The sequence below is a fragment of the Carya illinoinensis genome, chromosome 15, assembly GCF_018687715.1.
Source record: "Carya illinoinensis cultivar Pawnee chromosome 15, C.illinoinensisPawnee_v1, whole genome shotgun sequence".
In the NCBI taxonomy this organism is placed as follows: Eukaryota; Viridiplantae; Streptophyta; class Magnoliopsida; order Fagales; family Juglandaceae; genus Carya; species Carya illinoinensis.
Window position 1 is genome coordinate 44,609,356 of NC_056766.1, and position 21,937 is coordinate 44,631,292.

A 21,937-nucleotide genomic window follows, 5' to 3' on the forward strand; every position below is an offset into this window, starting at 1 on the left:
TTGGCTGCTCGAGCGAAATCAGGCAGAGTCGAACGCTCGACATCAGCTCGACAGTGAGCTCGAGCGGGATGCGGAAGGGAAGTTCGCTCGACGCGCGTTCGACACGCCGTTCGAGCGAACATGCGATTTAGGGATTCCGCCGTTTGAACTACATATACGATTTTTTGCCTTTTATGTTTGGTAACAGTAGACACGAAAAACACTGTGGACGAACAGTGTTGTGACCCATCTTGTAGTGTGATTCCTCAATAATAAAATCCTCTGCAGCTCCCGTGGACGTAGGCAATTTGCCGAACCACGTACATCTTTTGTCGTGTGTGATTGCGTGTGTGATTGTTTTTCTCGTTCGGTGTTATTTCAATTCATTGTCATCGTTTTTTCACAACAATTGGTATCAAGAGCCAAGGTTCGGGTTTGAGGAGAAACGATGGCTGGAGATGAATTGAAGGTATCGGGGATCGAGAAGTTTGATGGCAAGGATTTTGGATACTGGAGGATGCAGATAGAGGACTACCTCTATGGGAAGAAACTTCATCTTCCACTATTGGGGCAGCAACCGGAAAAGATGGATGATGCTAATTGGAACCTGTTGGATCGACAGGTTTTGGGGGTTATTCGATTAACCTTGTCGAGATCCGTTGCACACAACGTCATCAAGGAGAAGACGACTGCGGATCTCATGGCGGCTTTGTCAGGTATGTATGAAAAGCCGTCAGTGAATAACAAGGTACATCTGATGAAAAAGTTATTCAATTTGAAAATGGCAGATAGTACGTCTGTTGCACAACATCTGAATGATTTTAATACTATCACAAATCAATTGTCGTCTGTTGAAATTGAATTTGATGATGAGATACGTGCACTGATACTATTGGCTTCATTGCCAAATTGTTGGGAAGCCATGAGAATGACTGTTAGTAATTCTGCTGGTAAAACTAAACTGAAATATGATGATATTCGTGATTTGATTTTGGCTGAGGAGGTGCGCAGGAAAGATTCAGGCGAGACCTCGGGTTTGAGTTCAGCTCTAAATGTTGACTCTCGAGGGAGATCACATGACAGGAATTCAAACAGAGGAAGATCAAAATCAAAGTACAGGGACAAGAGCAAGTCGAGGCCTGGTCAGCAGGCAACTTGCTGGAATTGTGGCAAAGCTGGCCATATAAAGAAAAACTGCAAAAACCCCAAGAAGACGGAGAATGATAGTGCTAATGTGGTAACTAAAGAAGTACAGGATGCACTATTGCTTGCAGTTTATAGTCCAGTTGATGACTGGATACTGGATTCAGGGGCTTCCTTCCATACATCTTCCCACCGGGAACTAATGCGGAATTATGTTGCAGGTGATTTTGGGAAGGTATATTTGGCTGATGGTGAGGCTTTGAACGTAGTGGGGATGGGAGACATTGACATTGCACTCCCTGACAAGAACAAATGGACCTTGCAAAAGGTCAGGCACATTCCTGAGTTGAAGAAGAACCTCATTTCTGTTGGGCAGCTTGATGAGTGTGGTCATTCAGTGGTGTTCTCAGATAGCACCTGGAAGGTCACAAAAGGGGCATTGGTACTAGCTCGGGGTAAGAAAACTGGTACACTATATATGACTACTGGTTTAATCGACACTATTGCTACTACCGTTGCAGAGAGCACAACAGATTTGTGGCATTGTAGGCTTGGTCATATGAGTCAGAAGGGTATGACGGAACTTCTGTCTAGAGGCAAGCTACCAGAACTGAAGACAGTTGATCTCGGTATGTGTGAGAGTTGTGTTATGGGGAAACAAAAGAAGGTCAGCTTCTTGAAAAGTGGCAGGACGCCAAAGACAGGAAGACTTGATCTTGTGCACACAGATGTGTGGGGTCCTTCTCCAGCTGCATCTCTTGGAGGTTCTCGCTACTATATTACGTTCATTGATGACCATAGTAGGAAGGTATGGATTTATTTTTTGAAACATAAATATGAAGTATTTAATGTTTTCAAAATTTGGAAAGCCATGGTTGAGACAGAGACAGGCTTGAAACTGGAGTGTTTGAGGTCTGACAATGGTGGTGAGTATGTTGATGGCGGGTTCAAGGAGTACTGTGCAGCTCTGGGTATCAGAATGGAGAAGACCATTCCTGGGACACCACAGCAAAATGGAGTTGCTGAGCGTATGAACAGGACTATTAATGAGCGTGCTAGAAGCATGAGGTTGCACGCTGGACTACCACCCACTTTCTGGGCAGATGCAGTCAGCACTGCCGTTTATTTGATAAACAGAGGGCCATCAGTTCCACTGGATTGTGGATTGCCTGAGGAGGTTTGGAGCGGGAAAGAGGTTAAGTTTTCTCACCTTAAAACCTTTGGTTGTCTTTCTTATGTGCTTGTTGATTCTGATGCTCGTAGTAAGCTTGAGGCTAAGTCAAAGAAATGCTATTTCATTGGCTATGGAGACGAGGCATTTGGCTATCATTTCTGGGATGATCAGGGTCGGAAAATCATAAGAAGCAGGAATGTGATTTTCAATGAGAAAATGATGTACAAGGATAAGTCTAGTACATCTTCTGTAGTAGCTCCTCAGGGGTCCGAGTTTGTAGGATTGGATGACCTACCAGAGGTCACAGTGCAGTGCAGAGATGTGAGTGACGGGGAGAGTGGGTCTAGTGCACCCATTCCTATTATTCCGCAGGCAGTTTCAGAACCGTCTACTCCTACAGTTGCAGTTCGCAGGTCAGTTAGGACTATACGTCCTCCACAGCGTTTCTCACCTACTTTGAATTACATTCTGTTGATAGATGGTGGAGAACCGCAGAGTTATGAAGAAACCTTGCAAGATGAGAATTCTAGCAAGTGGGAGCTGGCCATGAAAGACAAGATGGATTCCTTGCTAGGGAATCAGACATGGGAGTTGATAGAACTTCCATCAGGGAAGAAGGCATTACACAACAAGTGGGTGTACCGGGTGAAAACTGAGCATGACGGCAGTAAAAGGTACAAGGCTAGACTTGTTGTAAAAGGCTTCCAGCAAAAGCAGGATATTGATTACTCTGAGATCTTTTCTCCTGTGGTAAAGATCACAACTATCAGGATGGTACTGGCTATGGTTGCCACTGAAGATCTATTTCTTGAGCAGTTAGATGTGAAGACAGCTTTTCTTCATGGAGACCTTGAAGAAGACATCTACATGCACCAGCCTGAGGGGTTTGTGGTACAGGGAAAGGAAGGTTCAGTTTGCAGACTGAAGAAGAGCTTGTATGGCCTGAAGCAAGCTCCTAGACAGTGGTACAAGAAATTTGACAACTTTATGCACAGTGCAGGGTATATTAGATGTCAAGCAGATCACTGTTGCTATGTCAGGCATTTTGACAATTCTTACATTATTTTGCTGTTGTATGTGGATGACATGCTTATTGCAGGGGCTAGTATTGATGAGATCAATAATCTGAAGAAGCAGATGTCAAAGCACTTTGCAATGAAGGATTTGGGAGCTGCAAAGCAAATCCTTGGCATGAGAATTGTCAGAGACAGAGTCAGAGGTACGTTGAGACTCTCACAGGCTGAGTATGTGAAAAAGGTACTCAGCAGGTTCAATATGGACAAGGCCAAACCAGTTGGCACACCCTTGGGAAGTCACTTAAGACTCAGCAAGAATCAGTCACCAGAGTCAGAGGAGGAACGAGATTACATGAGTAAGGTTCCTTATGCCTCAGCCATTGGTTCACTTATGTATGCTATGGTTTGCACAAGACCGGATATTGCCCATGCAGTGGGAGTTGTGAGTAGATACATGAGTAACCCAGGAAAGCAACATTGGGAAGCAGTGAAGTGGATTTTGAGGTACCTAAAGGGTTCCTCAGAAACTTGTTTATGTTTCTCTGGAGAGAGCTTGGAGGTGCAGGGCTATGTTGATGCTGATTTAGCTGGAGATATTGACAGCAGAAAGAGTACCACGGGCTTTGTTTATACACTTGGTGGTACTGCAGTGTCATGGGGTTCTAATCTACAGAAAACAGTTTCTTTGTCTACAACAGAAGCTGAGTATATTGCAGTGTCAGAGGCTGCAAAGGAGATGGTATGGCTACAAGGCTTCTTGGAAGAATTGGGTAAGAAGAATCAGAAAGGCACTCTCTATAGTGACAGTCAGAGTGCCATATTCCTTGCCAAGAATCCAGCATTCCATTCCAGGACCAAGCACATTCAGATCAGGTATCACTTCATACGGTCATTGTTAGATGACGGACAGTTGTTACTTGAGAAGATTTGTGGAAGCAAGAACCCTGCTGATATGTTGACAAAGGGTGCTACGCTTGAGAAACTGAAGTTGTGCGCAACTTCAGTTGGTCTTCTAGAATGAAGACAGGAGCAGTGAGTTGCAGAGGTGGAGGATATCATGTTTGAGAAAGACGGCGATACAGCGAGTGTACCAGTCTCCAAGTGGGAGAATTGTTGAGTACTGTGGAGTCTGGTCCACACCGCTCGAGCGGAGGCATTGACCGCTCGAGCGAAGTCAGGCAGAGTCGAACGCTCGATGTCAGCTCGACAGTGAGCTCGAACAGGATGCGGAAGGGAAGTTCGCTCGACGCGCGCTCGACACGCCGCTCGAGTGAACATGCGATTTAGGGATTCCGCCGTTTGAACTATATATATGATTTTTTGCCTCTTATGTTTGGTAACAGTAGACGCGAAAAACACTGTGGACGAACAGTGTTGTGACCCATCTTGTAGTGTGATTCCTCAATAATAAAATCCTCTGCAGCTCCTGTGGACGTAGGCAATTTGCCGAACCACGTACATCTTTTGTCGTGTGTGATTGCGTGTGTGATTGTTTTTCTCGTTCGGTGTTATTTCAATTCATTGTCATCGTTTTTTCACAACATCATCTGGGTCTTTACTAGTTATCTCAGCATACAAAATAATATTTGTTGCCCTATGAACTTTTTTGAAAAACACAACGGCATATAACACAATTCCACTAATCTCCTCTTAACTATTTTACTTTCTAATAACTCTTCTTGATATTGCCCCTGTTAAACCAACGATGATTCCTCAACGGTTTCAAGTCATGAAAACTGAAAAAAATGGAGTCAACTTGAAAGATGCATACCTTTCTTCCACAATAAAGGACTTGGCACGTGAGAATTCCAGATGTTTACATGCATTTTGGTGCAGCCAGTCAAGTCAATTCTCTAGAGCGATTTGATGTGGCTTCCATTGAATTGTAATAATCTTGATACTAATTCTGGAATTCTTTGTAATGACAATGGATAACAATTTCACTCTCCGAGAGATCTAAGAAATCCGAAGTGGCAGAGGAATTAAACATCATAAAGACATTTGATATTGGGAAGAAATTTAGTTGACTGGAAATAATTCTCAAGATTCAACACTTGTAATACACTGCTCCCATCCTTCATCTCCTTTCCAAGATTTGTATAACCATCAATCTTTTTGCAGCCCGTTAGATTTGAAAAACCGAGTGCAACAAAGTTCCCAAAGGATATTGATGCTTCTTCCCTCGCCCAACTCCTTGATGAAGCTACAACGCATTCTAAAGGCAATGAGTTTCTTTCTATGGAAATTGAGTGGCAAAGATTGTAAAGGATAATTTGACCAATCAAGTAATCTTAATTTGTTGGAGAGGTAATTAGGTACACTTAGAAAATCATGCATTACGGTTTATAAACACTATTGAGTTTTTCATCCATCTAAAAGGCTTTCGAACTCAATCTTATCACGTCCTCGCCTTCGGGCAAATCTATTACTATGCACTTCTATTTTGTTTGTTCCCTAGCAAGAGAAACACATAGAGTGTTAGCAACATTAGTGTAAAGTCCAGCTTACTAAAATCAATAATTAAAACTAGAGTTTTTTCAATGTTATAATTACCGTGCTTTCTTCCAACACATGACGAACGTTTTTGTGAAACCACAATTTACTACGTTTGTCGGTGATTTTAGACGAATAATTTCTCGGTCCACATCTTGTATCAAGTCATGCATCGATAATCTATTAGGCTTATCAATAGTAATAAGAAACTTGTCTACAAGCCTCTTGAAACCATCATCCGGAAAGAAACCACAACCGTCAAGTATTTTAGTGACATAAGCCAAGCATTCTCCTTGAAGAAACATGCAATATCAAGAAACGTATTCTTATCATTCTCATCCGATCCATCATAACTTGCTTGAAGTACTTTTCGAATATTTCCGTTTGGAATTTTTTTAAATTTATCTAATGCACTCTTCTATTGATGTATACTCTTATCTTTTAGATCTGAGCCTAGCAACGTTAAAGCTAATGGAAGGCCCTCAACATATTTTATTACATGTTTAGAGAGTTCCACATTGTCGTCCAATGGTTTGCCTTTATCAAAAGCATGCCAACTAAAAAGCTGAAGGGATTCATTGTCACCCAATATCACCGCCTTGCATTTTGAATCAACTTTAGAATCACTTAATAAATGTTGATTGCTTGTTTTTGTGATGATTTTACTTCCTAAACAAGACCAATCACAATCTCCAGCTAATTTTTCTATTTGAACCATCTCATCCACTTCATCAAGAACTAGGAGAACCCTTCTAGAGCAAAGTCCTTAATCACATGAATTCTTCTGTCAGTATCACGAATATCCAAATTGGTTCCTAAAATCTCATAAAGAAATGTATTTTGTAGCAGGATCAAACCTCTTGATTTTGAAGTCTAACATGTTTCAAGAAATAACTTCCTTCAAATTGATGAGAAATTTTGTTATAGATATCTTTTGAAATAATTTCAAATATCCTCACCATGTATATAACATCATTCATTCTAATAATTAAGTGTCGATAAATGTCTTGTACGCACGATTCTATTTCAATGGTGTACTTGGCATCATTTAGAGATATATGGTTTACTATTCTTGAGTCCAACCGGTGCCAAAAAAAAAAAACTATTCTTGAGTCCACCCATTGAACGATGTCTTGGATAAATTCTAACTCTTTCCTATCAATACAAAAGAGAGAAATTTGAAAGACTTCTCAAAGTATAATTATATATGAATTATATGATTTAGTTAAAAATAAAAAATAAAAAACAGAGAGAGAAGATTTAGATTTGTATTTTTTTCATGTCAATTTCTCTGTTTGTTTTTCCAATGTACATACATTATATGAAATTAATGCGGTAATTAATGCCCTAACAAATCCAAAAAAGATTCCAAATATATTTATGGCTTGCATAAAACTCAATGTCGGAAAGAATGATAAATACCAAACCGTTTTGAATGGCACCATATCTTCACCAATTTGCAGTACCCTCTCATATCCTGTATTTATCCAGATTTTATCCATAAACTTATCTTTTAACATCAAATATAAACATATATATAGGCACAGCTCACAGGAAGTACCTATAAAGCATCAAAGGATCATAGGATTCTCTTCTAAAGCATCAAAGGATTCTCCAAAATCTCATTTTTGATGCCGTACTTCCGATGGTCTATATCGTAAAAAATTAGTAGAACAATTTGTTTCATCGCTTCTTTACAATCAAGGATCTTTAATAGCTCATTCAAGCACCATCTTAATTCTGAATAATTTTTAAAAAGTACAACGATAGAAATCCTTAATCCTTCAATAGCTTTGAAAAGTGTTGGTGAAATTTCCTCTCTCTTCCAAGATCAGTTTCAATGTAAGTGCCAATTCCCCTTTTATCCATACCACGGTATTGATGAGAAACAAACTTTTGGCGAACATCTTCACCTCTAAAAGAAGAAGAAGAGTAAAAGGAAGAGATAGAAGCTCCTTGAAAGGCGTCACCCTCTCTGTAAGAGTAAATACCATTCATCAGAGAGGTTCAATTACAGAGAAGTTGGAGCAAGAAAGAAGAACAATAACCATTCTTAAGCCATGTATCATACACGTGTACATATATAAATTGATTTTTTTAAAACAATAAAGTGAACTTAATTTCAGCATATCGCCTGTGCTGTTTAATGGTTCATCCAGTCCTGACTAAGAACACAAGTTATGGTTTCGTTTGCGCTCCAAATCCTAACTTCAAATTCAGCTCCTTCAGCCAACTGATCAAAAGTAGAATTCACCTGCAAAGCTTTGACAAAAGATATATATTTTTAAACTATTAACATATATACTTCACGCATCATCATTAATTAATTTGGAGTGAATGGAAAAATTGTATCCAATGAAAACATAAGTGGAAATCAGGTCTATACGTGCATTTACTTATAATTTTGTCATCATGAGTTGTGCATTTGGTTGATAGGATTATTAATAGTACTACTAATTAATTAATTAAGGTTTCAGTATAGAGAGATTGAGACTCATCATTTAATTCATCATGTCTGTTTAGAGGAAAGAATAATATAATTTTGTGTAGTGCCAAGAAATACAAGAAAGGCAATTAATTAATCCAAATTAATACCCCAATATCAGAAAATGCCACGATCACCTAACATATTAATTATATATACACATATATATATAACACAGTTTATCATTTTTTTTACAACATTTATGAATGGAATATTGACGGATTCTCTGAACAAGAAATCTTTAATATCATGAATAAGATGTCTTTAGTTGCAAATGCTTATGTCCACAATAATCTCAGTCAAACTGAGACAGTTGAATTATTAACTACTGAATTTTCTGGTATACTTCGATTATATATATATATATATATATATATATATATAAGAACCAATAAACCAACTAATTAAAGCGTATTAATTAAGTTCCATATAATTTTTCCAGTTATGGGAAAAACTGTAGCAGAGTTCTAATCAGAAGAAATAGAAGAAATATTTGTAATATTTGCAGGTATTTGGTCCAGAAGAAATAAAGCAGTTTTTGAAGATAAATTTGATGTTCCATGCATGGTTCTTCACAAGGCTTTAGTAAAGCTGAAAGTCTTTCAAGAAGCTGAGGAGGAGAAAAGAGAGCAACAGATTGAACCTGGCATGAGAAGAAGAGAAACTAACTGGTTACGACCCACTGAGAGCTTCACAAGAATTAACTTTGATGCAGCATTGAATAAGGAAGAGCGAAAAAAGGGTATAGGAGTGGTAGCAAGAAATCATGAAGGGGAGATCATTTTCTCTTTGTGTGTAGATAAGAACTTTCTTGGAAGTGTTGAGTTAGCTAAAGCAAGTGCTACGTGGAAGGCAATGGAAACATGTAGAGATCAGTAGTTTCAGAGAGAGTAACTTTTGAAGGGGATGCACAAAAAATTATCGATGAAGTAAAAAAGGAGGCTGCAAGTGGATGGATGGGGCAACACCGAGCACACAATTACCATGTCACAACAACACCGACCACACAAACAAGTCTAGGGTTCGATCATTTGCGAAACCCTTTTGCACCGGCAGTGCAAAATACTTGTACTCACCATTAATATCATGAAACCAATCCAATAATAAAAAAAAAGCCATACTGGGGAATTTTATCAATGCAAAGACACTGACCTAGTGCCTAGTAAGCCAGCTTCTCTGAATTGGCTTGGCCTTCTTAGGATGCAGATCGAGAGGCAAGTACTTCTTCTTCTTTTAAACTTCCCTCAGAGCCTCCTTCTGCTACTGTGAAATCAGCATCAACATCTGCAAAATCAACAACCACATTTGAATTGCTCAAGTTTTGAGAGCACATCCTGTGTTGTGGATACCCATTGAATTCCAAGTTGCGGTCTTCATCATCTCGGCGTCTCTTACAAAGTTAGATACCATTCGATGAATCTACTGAGCACTCCCCAACAGTTAAACTCTCATTCTCTCCATGCTTATAGATTATGTGAACTCCATAACTTTTAAACATCACTGCAGCTTCTTCATTGCTATCAAATATAAACCTCAGATTGTCTCCTGTTGGGTATCGTAGCCATTGCTCGATACATTCTGGAAATGAGTAATTTAGAAATACATGATTCCAGTCTCCTAATAATTCAAGATTTGCTTCTACAAGCATGTTACCGTTAATTTATAGAAACACGAATACCGGAGGGGGAGTCATCCGTGTTGGATCCAAGAACAGCATAGAAAACAATTCCTATGATTTCATCCAAATAAAAGGGTCCACTAATATCCAATTCGCCCGAATCTCTTTTTGAAGGCTCCTTAGTATGGCTAAACCAATCTAGAATCTTATTCCCTGGAAATATAATACCACATGAATGGTCTTGAATATGTTCCTGTACGGAAAACATATATCGCATATTTTCATAAGCACATGGCAATCCACAAACAAGAAACACCTACAAAAAACACAGAGAGAAATAGAGACATACCTCAACAAATGAAGGATTTGGCGCCTGACTCCCTATATTTGCAACCAATTTATGGCAACCGAACAAATCAATCCATCTTAGCTCTCGCAAGACACATGATGTATAGAATTGAAATTTTGTTGATACTTCTGGATACCACTCGATGAATCTACTGAGCACTCCCCAACTGTTAAACTCTCATTCTCTTCATGCTTATAGATTATGTGAACTCTGCAACTTTTAAACACCACTACAACTTCTTCATTGCTATCAAATATAAACCTCAAATTGTCTCCTGTTGGGTACTGTAGCCATTGCTCGATACATTCAGGAAATGAGTAATTTAGATAAACATGATCGCAGTCTCCTAATAATTCAAAATTTGCTTTTACCAGCATGTTACCATTTATAGAAACACGGATACTGGAGGGGGAGTCATCCGAGTTGGATCCAATAACAGCACAGAAAACAATACCTATGATTTCATCCAAATACAAGGGCCCACAAATATTCAATTCACACGAATCTCTATTTGAAGGCTCCTTAGTATGGCTAAACCAATCTGGAATCTTATGCCCAAGAAATATAATACCACATGAATGGTCCTGAATATGTTCCTGTCAAACATGTATCACATATTTTCACAAGCACAAGGCAATCCGCAAACACAAACACCTATAAAAAATAGAGAGAAATAGAGACATACCTCAACAACTAAAGGATTTGGCACCTAACTCCCTATATTTGCAAGCAATTTATGGCAACCGGACAAATCAATCCATCTTAGGTCTCGCAAGCCACATGATGTATGGAATTGAAATTTTGTTGATACTTCTGGGAATCTTTCCAAGGAGAAACACTCACTAGCATATAGCTCTTGTATATTTGGTGGAAGAAGTAGAATTTCTTGAAGTTTCTCGCAATGCCGCAATTTGAGAATCCTCAATTCTAAATAGATTTCGATGCCCAGAGGAAGGCTGACAATATCACAACAAGATAGATCTAACTCTTGCAAAGTGGATGTGCAATAAAATGAAAAGTCGTCAAGGTACCAATTATAAACCGGCATCGGGAGTAATTCAGCACTTGATTCTGGTTTAGACCTCTTAATCATTCCGGATGTTGTTACGTGGAAATGTTTAGGCTCAGTCCGGTATCTCATGGCTAAACTTATTTCTTCTTTTGCAAGATTTGTATACTTATCGAGAGAAAAACTCTTTGGATGTTGCCAGTGAGGAACGCTAATTGGAAAACGCATGAGGTCCATGCCGCCTTCTATAGATAAACATTCAATCCCAATTAAGCATCCAACACAGTCAGTTTGAAAAACCACCGTTAGATTTTGCAACTGATGAATGCTACTAGGGAGATGCATAAGTTTTGTGCATTGTCGAGGCAGAAATAACTCTTTAAGCGCAGGAGTGAGGTACCCAATGGATGAAGGCAATTCTTTTATTGCACTGCCCAATAATGAGATTAAACATAAATATTCCTCTATAAGCCTTTTGATAAACATAAACATAAAGAGCTTTTAATCTAAGAACTTACTGCATTTTCCTCTAGTACATAGCGAACATCTTCGTAAAACCATAATCTACTACGTGTGCCTGGTTCTTTGCGTGATTCCTTTCGAACAATTTCTTTGCCCATATCTTGTAGCAAGTCATGCATCCACAATGTATTGTGAATAGTAATTGTTATAAGACACTTATCTATAAGCCTTTTGCTACCATTGTCTGGAGAGAAACCACAACTATCTAATATTTTAACGACATAATCCATGTGTTGTCCTTTGAAAAAAAAAGGCAATATCGAGGAAAATCTCCTTCTCATTATCATCCAATCCATCGTAACTTATATAGAGTACTTCTTGAATATTTTTGCTAGGAATTCTTTTATACTTATCCAATACACTTCTCCATTGATTTATACTCTGACCCCTTAGATCTGAGCCTAGCACTGTTAAAGCTAGTGGAAGACCCTCAGCATATGATATTACTTGCTTAGAGAGTTCCACATAATCTTCAATAGGTTTATCTTCCTCAAAAGCATGCCAACTAAAGAGCTCAAGAGCTTCATTTTGGTCCAATCTCTTTACTTCATATTTTGAATCAACCTTATGGTTATTTAATAAATTCTGATCTCTTGTAGTTATGATGATTCTACTTCCTAAACCAAACCAATCACGATCTCCAGCTAATGTTTCTAGCTAGACTAACTTATCCACATCATCAAGAATTAAGAGAACCCTTCTAGAGCAAAGTTTGCACTTTAACTCATAAACTCCTCTATCAACATTACGAACATCAAAACATTTATAGGCTTTTAGAATCTCATTAAGGAGTGTATTTTGCATTTGGACCAGACCACCCACTTGGTTTGAAGTTTCTCTAACATTTGTCAAGAAACAATGAACATCAAATTGTGAAAAAATTGAGTTATAGATCTTTTTGGCAATAGTTGTCTTACCAATTCCTCCAACTCCAAATATTCCCACCATGCGTATGTCATTCATCCTAATACTTAAAAGCAAATCAATGTCTTGCACCCGAGACTCCATCCCAACTAGATATTTTGTGTTGTTTAGATATGAATAATTTACTATTCTAGAGACCTCTTGAACGATTTCTTGGATGAATTTCGATTCATTCCTGCATACAAATAAATTAATGAGCTGGACTCTTCAGATGAAAAACAAGTAACACAATCTAATAAGTTATTTTCTCACAACCAAAAGTAAAATAAAAATTAAGTGGTAGGTTGTAGGGTATAGAATCCCCCCTCCCCAAATCCCAATTCGCACAAGCGTTGACCACAAGTAATGCTCTTTTTTTGGTTAGATTCATATCTTTTACACTTGATTGCATTTACATGCATTCTTAAATTTGTTTCCGTTTTCAAGAGTACTATTTTTTTTTAGAAAAAATATTTGTAGCCGTGAAGTGTGTAAGTACCACGCAATCTCTTTGAAAAAAATAAGTAAATATGATACTTACATGAAACAAAATTAATTTTTTAATAGTAAATCTTACTTTTTTTCAAAAAGATTTCGTAACGCTTGCGCATTCCGTAGCTATATTTTAGTTATATGGTGTAGAAAATAAATAATTTCAATTATTTTTCTCAAGTACTGATGTGTTATAATAATAATAATAATAATAATAATAATAATGATAATAACAATAATAATAATAACAAATCTCCAATGAAAGACACAAGAGTGGTTAGAGTTACCCATTTTCCAACTCGTATCCAGCCAAATTGGCCACTTCTTGTAGGGCTGCCCTCCACCTTTGCACCTTCTTCACATCTTCATTGAATTTTCCTACACATACAGCCAAAGCTTCTCCAAAACTACCTCTTTAATTTCGTACATCTGATGGATTTACATGGTAAAATATAGGTAAAACTATTTGTTGCTTTGTTTCCTTGCAATTGAGAATGTTGAGCAATTCATCTAAGCACCAAATAGATGATGCATAATTTTCTGAGAGCACGATAATTGAAAGTCGGGAATTTTCAATGGCTTGGAGAAGTGCTGGTGAGATTTCGTCACCTCTTCTAAGCTTGTCCTCATCTATGTAGGTGTGGATGCCATTTTGAAGCAAAGCATGGTGAAGATGGGCAGTAAAACTATTGCGAGTATCTTCTCCTCTAAAAATCAAGAATACATCGTAAAACCACAGAGAGCTAACAGTAGAAGAGGAGGAAGAAGAGAGTCCAAGGAAGGACATGGAAGAAGTCATTGTGTTTGCAATGCCTTGAGTTCTACCTATCCTTATCGCATATAAATATTGGACATGGGGCTCTCCTTTAAAAGACAAGTAGCAGCGTTTGTCATTAAAGAGTAGCGTACAAAAGTTAAAGAATTGACTGAACTTTCCTTAATTACATGTCGCAATTGTGTGTTAGGTCTGATTTAATTTGAGGAGTGAAATTAGATAATAATTTTGTGAATAGCAGTAAGATAATTTGTGAATAATAGTGAAATAATTTGAGTTAATTATTTTTTAGAATTTGAGAAATGAGAGATAAAAATTTGAATAAAAAATATTATAAAGTTAAATATTGTAAGAATATAGTTTTAGAATATTATTTTTGTTTGAGAATTTGAAAAGCTTAGAATTGTTTTTTATTTTTTATTTGAAAGTTTGAAAAAGTTGTAATGATTATTTTAAAAATTTTGTATTTGAATTATGTTTGAGAATAAGATGATATGATAATTTTGTGTCTCATCTGAAGTCTCAAACCCCGTCCGTCATCAAACTATCAATGAGCAGTAGGGTAATTAGTTTGTCATTGTACGAAATTATGAAAGTACTTCCAGATTAAAATCTCTTGAAGAAGATTAGGGAAAGGTTGGATTGCTATGTCCTTCATGTGCACACACATGGACATGGTATCCATAATCTCCTAACTGATGCCAATAACGTTTCTGGTTTTACTTATCAAAAAGTAAATAAATAAAGATCAAACTCATGATATTAAGTCCATGCACGCTAGCTCAAGTCCATATATACGTGTTTATATTATAAGTCATGATCAAAGACTCGTACGTTGAATTACTTCCGTGCTTCAACACGTTTTGGGTTCATAATTCTGGTCAGCATTTTAGATAATTTTGGTTCGTAAATCATTGGATGTTTAAAGTCTTCGTGTGATTTTTTATGTCCATATCGTTGAATTTCTGAAGCACAAAAAACTATGCCAAAAGACGGGCTAAACAAACAAAGACATGATACAGATCAGCATGAGTAGATTATGATGGCCGGAGGCCGGTCGTATACGTAGGGTGCGGGCTGTGTTCATCGTTTCACATTAATTAATTTCCTGTGGCTCACGGGAAATAGCTAGCCTGAACCACTCGTTTTGGTACTAGAACTACTCCACCCAATCACATGATGAGTTTGATAAATATATATCATGCCTGAGTTGCCTTGCTGGATGTGACATTAGATAATTCAGATTCTCATCTTCCCATAACGTGAAATTTGATATTTTTTCACTACCAATCCATGGTAAATTGGTCATGAGTAGGAGTTGTTGAAAGTGTTTCTAAATGGACTAACTCATCCACGTTATCAAGAATTTAGAAAACTCTTCTAAAGCAAAGCCTGCGCTTTAACTCATAAACTTCTGTATCAAAATTACCAACATCAAAACATTTTGAGGCTTTAGAATCTCATTAAGAAGTGTATTTTGCATTTGGACCAGACCACCTACTTGGTTTGAAGTTTCTCTAACATTTTTCAAGAAACAATGGCTATCAAATTGTGAAAAAATTGAGTTATAGATGTTTTTGGCAATAGTTGTCTTACCAATTCCTCCAACTCCTAATATTCCCACCATGCGTATGTCATTCAATTCATCTCGATACTTAAAAGCAAATCAATGTCTTGCACCCAAGACTCCATCCCAACTAGATATTTTGCAATGTTTAGATATGAATAATTTACTATTCTAGAGACCTCTTGAACGATTTCTTCGATAACTTTCGATTCATTTTTGCATACAAATAAATTAATGAGCTGGACTCTTCACATGAAAAACAAGCAACATAATCTAATTAGCATTTTTTTTTTAATTTTTATCTTACGACCAAAAGCAAAATAAAAATTAAGTGATATAGGTTGTAGGGTATAGAATCCCCCCTCCCCAAATCCCAATCCGCACAAACCTTGACCACAAGTAATTCTCTCCTTTTTGTTAAATTCATATCTGTAAATTAATGTACAGTATAAAGATATATAGATGAGTTAAAAACTTACATTTGAGCGTTTGGATGCACACATAAGACAAGCCGTACAATTGATTAGCTCAAGTCCATATATACGCGTTTATATTACGAAAGAGAAAAATAATTAATTAGCTGCATGATCAAAGACTCGTACGTTGAATTACTTCCTTGCTTCAACACGTTTTGGGTTCATAATTCTTGTCGATCAGCATTTTAGATAATTTTGTGTTAGGATGCTACGTGTGGAGGAGATCGGGAAAAATGGAAATGGGTATTCTGGTTTCAGGAAGAAGAAGACTAAAGGCAGCATACGTACGGGTTGAAGTGGAAGCTTCGGACTTGTGTTATGTCTTTAAGCTGGAACTCTAAACGGCGTAGCTTCATTGGGTCAAACGACAGCACCTGGATGTTAGAAGGGAAACGACGCAGCTTTAATAGAAGCAGAGGTTCAATTATAATAAGGATCTGTTAGTATAAAACGGTGGCGTTGGGTAGTAATTCCAGAATTTGTTAACAGGGACTTTTATGTATTTTCCTTTTAAGAGTCAGTTAAGTATCATGCCGGGAGGGATGAATATGCATTTTTTCTGGAGCTTTTCTTCTAGTATCTGAGTAGTTTTATGGAGGAATTGGGGACCTCGAATACCCCAAGGCGTATGAACACTTGAGGTATTTTTCATCAATATCCTACTGTCGTCCATTATTCCTGCACTCTATTTCTTATACAATCTGGAAATTCAAGAGTAACGTAACAATTGGTATCAAGTCACCGATCCTATCCAAACAGACCCACTCATTTCCTTACTCATTTCCTTACCGGCCATTCCAAGCACAAAATTACGTTCAGCCTAATTTCATAATACAGATTCATAATTTCCATTCAGCCTTCACTACATAATTTCCAGGCCAAACTTTAACCCAAAACAGACCTATCCACAGCCAAACAGCACCATTACCAAACCAGTAATCAACCAAACAGCACCATCTTCAATGGCGGACAACACCAGATCCAAGCAACAGCAGTTCGAGCATTTACAGCATCACGTGGACCTTCATCAACATGAAATCCTAGAAGTAAAAGCAGATGTTAGTGTTTTGAAAGTTGATGTTGCTACAGTGAAAGTGGATATACAAGCGATTAAAGACATGTTACGCACTTTTTTTGCCCAACCACATAACCAGAACCCCCCTTTACCCCCACTTAACCATGAAATTCCTCCAGACCATGACAATCAAGATCCTAGACGGTTCAATTCCAGGGGGGTCAAACTGGATTTTCCCCACTTTCAAGGGGTTAATCCTGCTGCATGGCTTTTTAAGGCCAACCATTACTTTGACTTCCACCAAACCCAACTACCCCACCGATTATTGATGGCCTCTTATCACATGGAAGGAGACGCGCTTGTGTGGTTCGACAATTCAGCAGCTGCAGGCTTATTCCGAGATTGGGATGCTTTTTCTAGATCCTTACTCCTCCGTTTTGGCCCTACAGCTTATGACGACCCTATGGAAGCTTTGACTAGGCTCAAGCAGACCACCTCAGTGGCTGGTTACATGGTGCAGTTTGAAACATTAACCAACCGTTTAAGAGGACTATCGGATACTCATAAACTGAGTTGTTTTCTCAGCGGGTTGAAGGATGAGATCCGCATTCCGGTTAGGATGCTAAACCCGGTGAATTTAAATGCTGCATATGCATTGGCAAAGATGCAAGAGGAATACCTCCCAAGTATAAGGCGGGTTGCGAAATCTATGGGGGACAGGCCAATCACCGCGGGAGGAGGGACTTTTTCAGCAGGGTCCTTTTCTAGTGATGCTACCAACAAGTGGAAGCGACCTATGGGGGGTGCTAAACACATTTCCTCCGAGCAAATCAATGAAAAGCGTCGCAAAGGATTATGTTTTAATTGTGATGAGAAGTGGAACCTGTTACACAAATGTAAAACTCCTCGCATTTACCTCTTGGATGTGAGTGAGGAATTTAGTGAGGAAGAAGAATCACTGCAGGTGGTAGAAATTGAAGAAAAACCACCACTGGAAATTTCAGCTCCTCCTACCAGCAACAAGGAAGAACTGGAAATTTCCTTGGCAGCTATTGCTGGTACCCCTACCGTAAGAACTATGCGGTTAAGGGGAAGTATCCACGGGGCACAAGTGGTGATTTTGGTGGACTCGGGCAGCTCACACAACTTTATCGATTCAGCCTTGGCCTCTAAGTTGCAGCTACAAGTGGATTATTCAGTTAATTTGAAGGTGCGGGTAGCTAATGGACAAGGCTTAAGCAGTGACGGGTTATGTAGAACTGTACAGCTGAAGGTACAAGGTAACTTACTGCAACCCCCTCTTCATTTACTAGACTTGGCTGGTTGTGATATTGTATTAGGAGTCCAATGGTTAGAAACTTTGGGTCCTATCACGTGGGACTTTGCAAAGTTACTGATGAGTTTTGTATGGGAAGGGAAATCCATTGAGTTGAAAGGGCTGAAACTAAACCCTTCAGTTGTAGAGGAGGGTGAGAAGGTTTGTAAGGCCTCTATAGCAAAAGGGAAAGGAGTTCTTTTACAGATTATGTGTGTTGGGGAGATGGAACATGCAGATGGAAGTGTGGCTGAACCTTTTTCAGAACTTTTAGACGATTTTAAAGAGGTATTTGCTGAACCTCAAGGTTTACCACCACCGCGTTCCCATGACCACCAAATAGTCCTCAAGGAGGGCACTCAACCCGTGGCAATTGCACCATATCGATACCCGTATTACCGGAAAACAGAAATTGAAAAAATGGTGGCTGAGTTATTGAGGTCTGGAGTGATTAGACCTAGTTCTAGTCCTTTTTCAGCCCCTGTTTTACTAGTTCGTAAGGCCGATGGAAGTTGGCGACTGTGTGTGGATTATAGGGCACTTAATAAGGAAACCGTGAAGGCTAAGTTTCCTATTCCAGTCATTGATGAATTACTGGATGAACTCTTTGGAGCAGTGATTTTCTCTAAGCTTGACCTACGGTCGGGCTATCACCAAGTCAGAGTGGTGCCTAGTGACATTCCTAAGACGGCTTTCCGGACCCATGAGGGCCATTACGAGTTTTTGGTGATGCCTTTTGTCCTCACCAACGCTCCAGCCACTTTCCAAGGGTTAATGAATGATATATTCAAACCTTTTTTGAGGAAATTTGTTCTTATTTTTTTGATGACATACTGATCTATAGTAAGTCCCAAGAGGAACACGAAATTCACTTAAGAGAGGTTTTGAAAATGCTGAGACAACATTGCTTGTATGCAAAAAAATCTAAGTGTCGGTTTGCGGTGGAAGAGGTGGATTATTTGGGCCACATTATTTCTAGGCAGGGAGTGAAAGCAGACCCAACAAAAATCCAGTCGATGTTGGATTGGCCAATTCCGAAGACAACTAAGGCTTTGAGGGGGTTCTTGGGGTTGACAGGTTACTACAGAAAATTTATAAAACATTATGGGCTGATAGCAGCCCCACTTACTCAGCTATTGACAAAAAGTGGGTTTGTATGGACCCAAGAAGCAGAGTTGGCCTTCAAGAAGTTAAAGGAAGCAGTGACGAACCCACCTGTCCTTGCACTACCAGATTTCTCAAAGCCCTTCATAATAGAGAGTGATGCCAGTGGGAAGGGAGTAGGTGCTGTCCTTATGCAAGCAGGGCAGCCTATTGCTTTTCTGAGTAAAATGTTGAAGGGGAGGGCTCTACTACTATCTACATATGAGAAGGAATTTTTGGCCATTGTGACAGCAGTGCAAAAATGGCGACCCTACCTTTTGGGGCAGTCATTCATCATTAAAACAGACCAACAAGCGCTGAAATTTCTGCTTGAGCAGAAAATTGGGACGGAAGCTCAACACAAATGGTTGAGCAAGCTTATGGGCTATGATTTCAGGATTGAATATAAAAGAGGAAGAGAGAATGTCGTGGCTGACGCACTGTCAAGAAAAGGGGAAGTTGACAATGAAGAGGTTGGGATGTTTGCCCAGATTTCATTTCCCACTTCAGATTGGGTAGAAGAACTGAAGCTCAGCTATAAGAACAGTACAGAAATGGCCGAGTTAATCGAGAAATTGTTGAGTCAGCAAGAGGTTCCTAAAGGGACAACATTACAGCAAGGAATAATTTTGAGGAAGGGACGCATCTTCATAGTTCCAGACTCACCCTTCAAACTGAAAATACTGCGGTTCATTCATACCGACCCTATGGCAGGACATTCAGGGTACTTAAAGACCTATCAAAGGGCCAAAAGGGACTTCTATTGGCCAGGGATGAAGAAAGACATTAAAAGGTGGGTGAGGGAGTGTGAAATATGTCAAACTTCAAAGTATGAAACGCTGGCTCCAGCGGGTCTCTTACAGCCTCTTCCCATACCCCAACAAGCTTGGGTTGACATTTCAATGGACTTCGTGGAAGGGCTACCAAAGTCTAAAGGATATTCTGTAATTTTTGTTGTAGTGGACCGTTTCACTAAATATGGGCATTTCATGGCCCTCTCACATCCCTACACAGCTCAGCAAGTGGCCAAGGTATTTTTTGGGTCAGTGTTCAAATTGCATGGTTTTCCAAAAACCATAGTATCCGACAGGGACCCGGTGTTCCTGAGTTCCTTCTGGAAGGAGTTATTTGCCCTCCAGGACACGTCCCTAAACTATAGCTCGGCTTATCACCCGCAAAGTGACGGTCAAACGGAAGCAGTGAACAAGGTGGTGGAAGGTTATCTGAGGTGCTACGCGGGTTCTAAACCAACTGGTTGGAGTCAGTGGCTACCACTAGCCGAATGGTGGTACAACAGTACCTACCACAGTTCAACCAAATTGACCCCTTTCGAGGCCCTATACGGATATCCCCCTCCTAAACTACTTGACTATATTCCAGGTACATCAAACAACCCAACAGTTGACCAACTTTTACACAGCAGAAAACAAAATTTGCAGCTCTTAAAAAGTAACCTTACGGCAGCTCAAGGAAGGATGAAACATCAGGCTGACAAAAAGAGAACAGAAAGACAGTTTAATGTGGGAGATTGGGTATACCTTCGTCTACAACCGTACCGACAGAAGACGGTGGCACTACGGCGGAACATGAAACTGGCCCCGCGTTTTTACGGGCCGTTCAAGGTACTCCAGAAGCTCGGATCGGTGGCCTACCGGCTTGAGCTACCTTCCTCCTCTCAAATACATCCCGTTTTCCATGTTTCATGCTTAAAGAGAAAGCTGGGGGAGCGGATCCAGCCACTTGCTACACTTCCACCCACCAACAGCGACGGCGAGGTGATTCCCGAACCAGAAATGGTGAGGGATCGGTGCATTAGGCAGCAGGGAGGAAGGGCAGCAACGGAGGTGCTAATAAAATGGGTAGGGCTCGGGGAGGAAGAAAATTCATGGGAAAACCTTTGGAAGCTTAGGGCTTTATATCCACACCTTGTGGACAAGGTTTTGTAAGGGTGGAGGAATGTTAGGATGCTACGTGTGGAGGAGATCGGGAAAAATGGAAATGGGTATTCTGGTTTCAGGAAGAAGAAGACTAAAGGCAGCATACGTACGGGTTGAAGTGGAAGCTTCGGACTTGTGTTATGTCTTTAAGCTGGAACTCTAAACGGCGTAGCTTCATTGGGTCAAACGACAGCACCTGGATGTTAGAAGGGAAACGACGCAGCTTTAATAGAAGCAGAGGTTCAATTATAATAAGGATCTGTTAGTATAAAACGGTGGCGTTGGGTAGTAATTCCAGAATTTGTTAACAGGGACTTTTATGTATTTTCCTTTTAAGAGTCAGTTAAGTATCATGCCGGGAGGGATGAATATGCATTTTTTCTGGAGCTTTTCTTCTAGTATCTGAGTAGTTTTATGGAGGAATTGGGGACCTCGAATACCCCAAGGCGTATGAACACTTGAGGTATTTTTCATCAATATCCTACTGTCGTCCATTATTCCTGCACTCTATTTCTTATACAATCTG

General features: G+C 39.3%; 2 protein-coding genes and 1 pseudogene across 2 annotated transcripts; 1 reads left to right on the forward strand and 2 right to left on the reverse strand.

Annotated features, from left to right (window-relative positions):
• Window positions 1-7,555: 7,555 nt before the first annotated feature.
• Window positions 7,556-13,441, reverse strand: LOC122295739 (annotated as a pseudogene).
• Window positions 13,442-13,598: 157 nt separating this feature from the next.
• Window positions 13,599-13,982, reverse strand: LOC122296999 (disease resistance protein RML1A-like). The gene has a single exon (XM_043106789.1). The coding sequence runs from the start codon at window positions 13,980-13,982 to the stop codon at window positions 13,599-13,601; it is 384 nt and encodes a 127-aa protein (XP_042962723.1).
• Window positions 13,983-16,963: 2,981 nt separating this feature from the next.
• Window positions 16,964-19,168, forward strand: LOC122297000. The gene has a single exon (XM_043106790.1). It carries the CDS (start codon window positions 16,964-16,966, stop codon window positions 19,166-19,168), a length of 2,205 nt encoding a protein of 734 aa, XP_042962724.1.
• Window positions 19,169-21,937: the final 2,769 nt, after the last annotated feature.

Bases quoted from the DNA above. Each gene is read 5' to 3' on its own strand.
- LOC122296999 (XM_043106789.1), bottom strand. From the start codon at position 13,982: ATGACTTCTTCCATGTCCTTCCTTGGACTCTCTTCTTCCTCCTCTTCT.
- LOC122297000 (XM_043106790.1), top strand. From the start codon at position 16,964: ATGGCGGACAACACCAGATCCAAGCAACAGCAGTTCGAGCATTTACAG.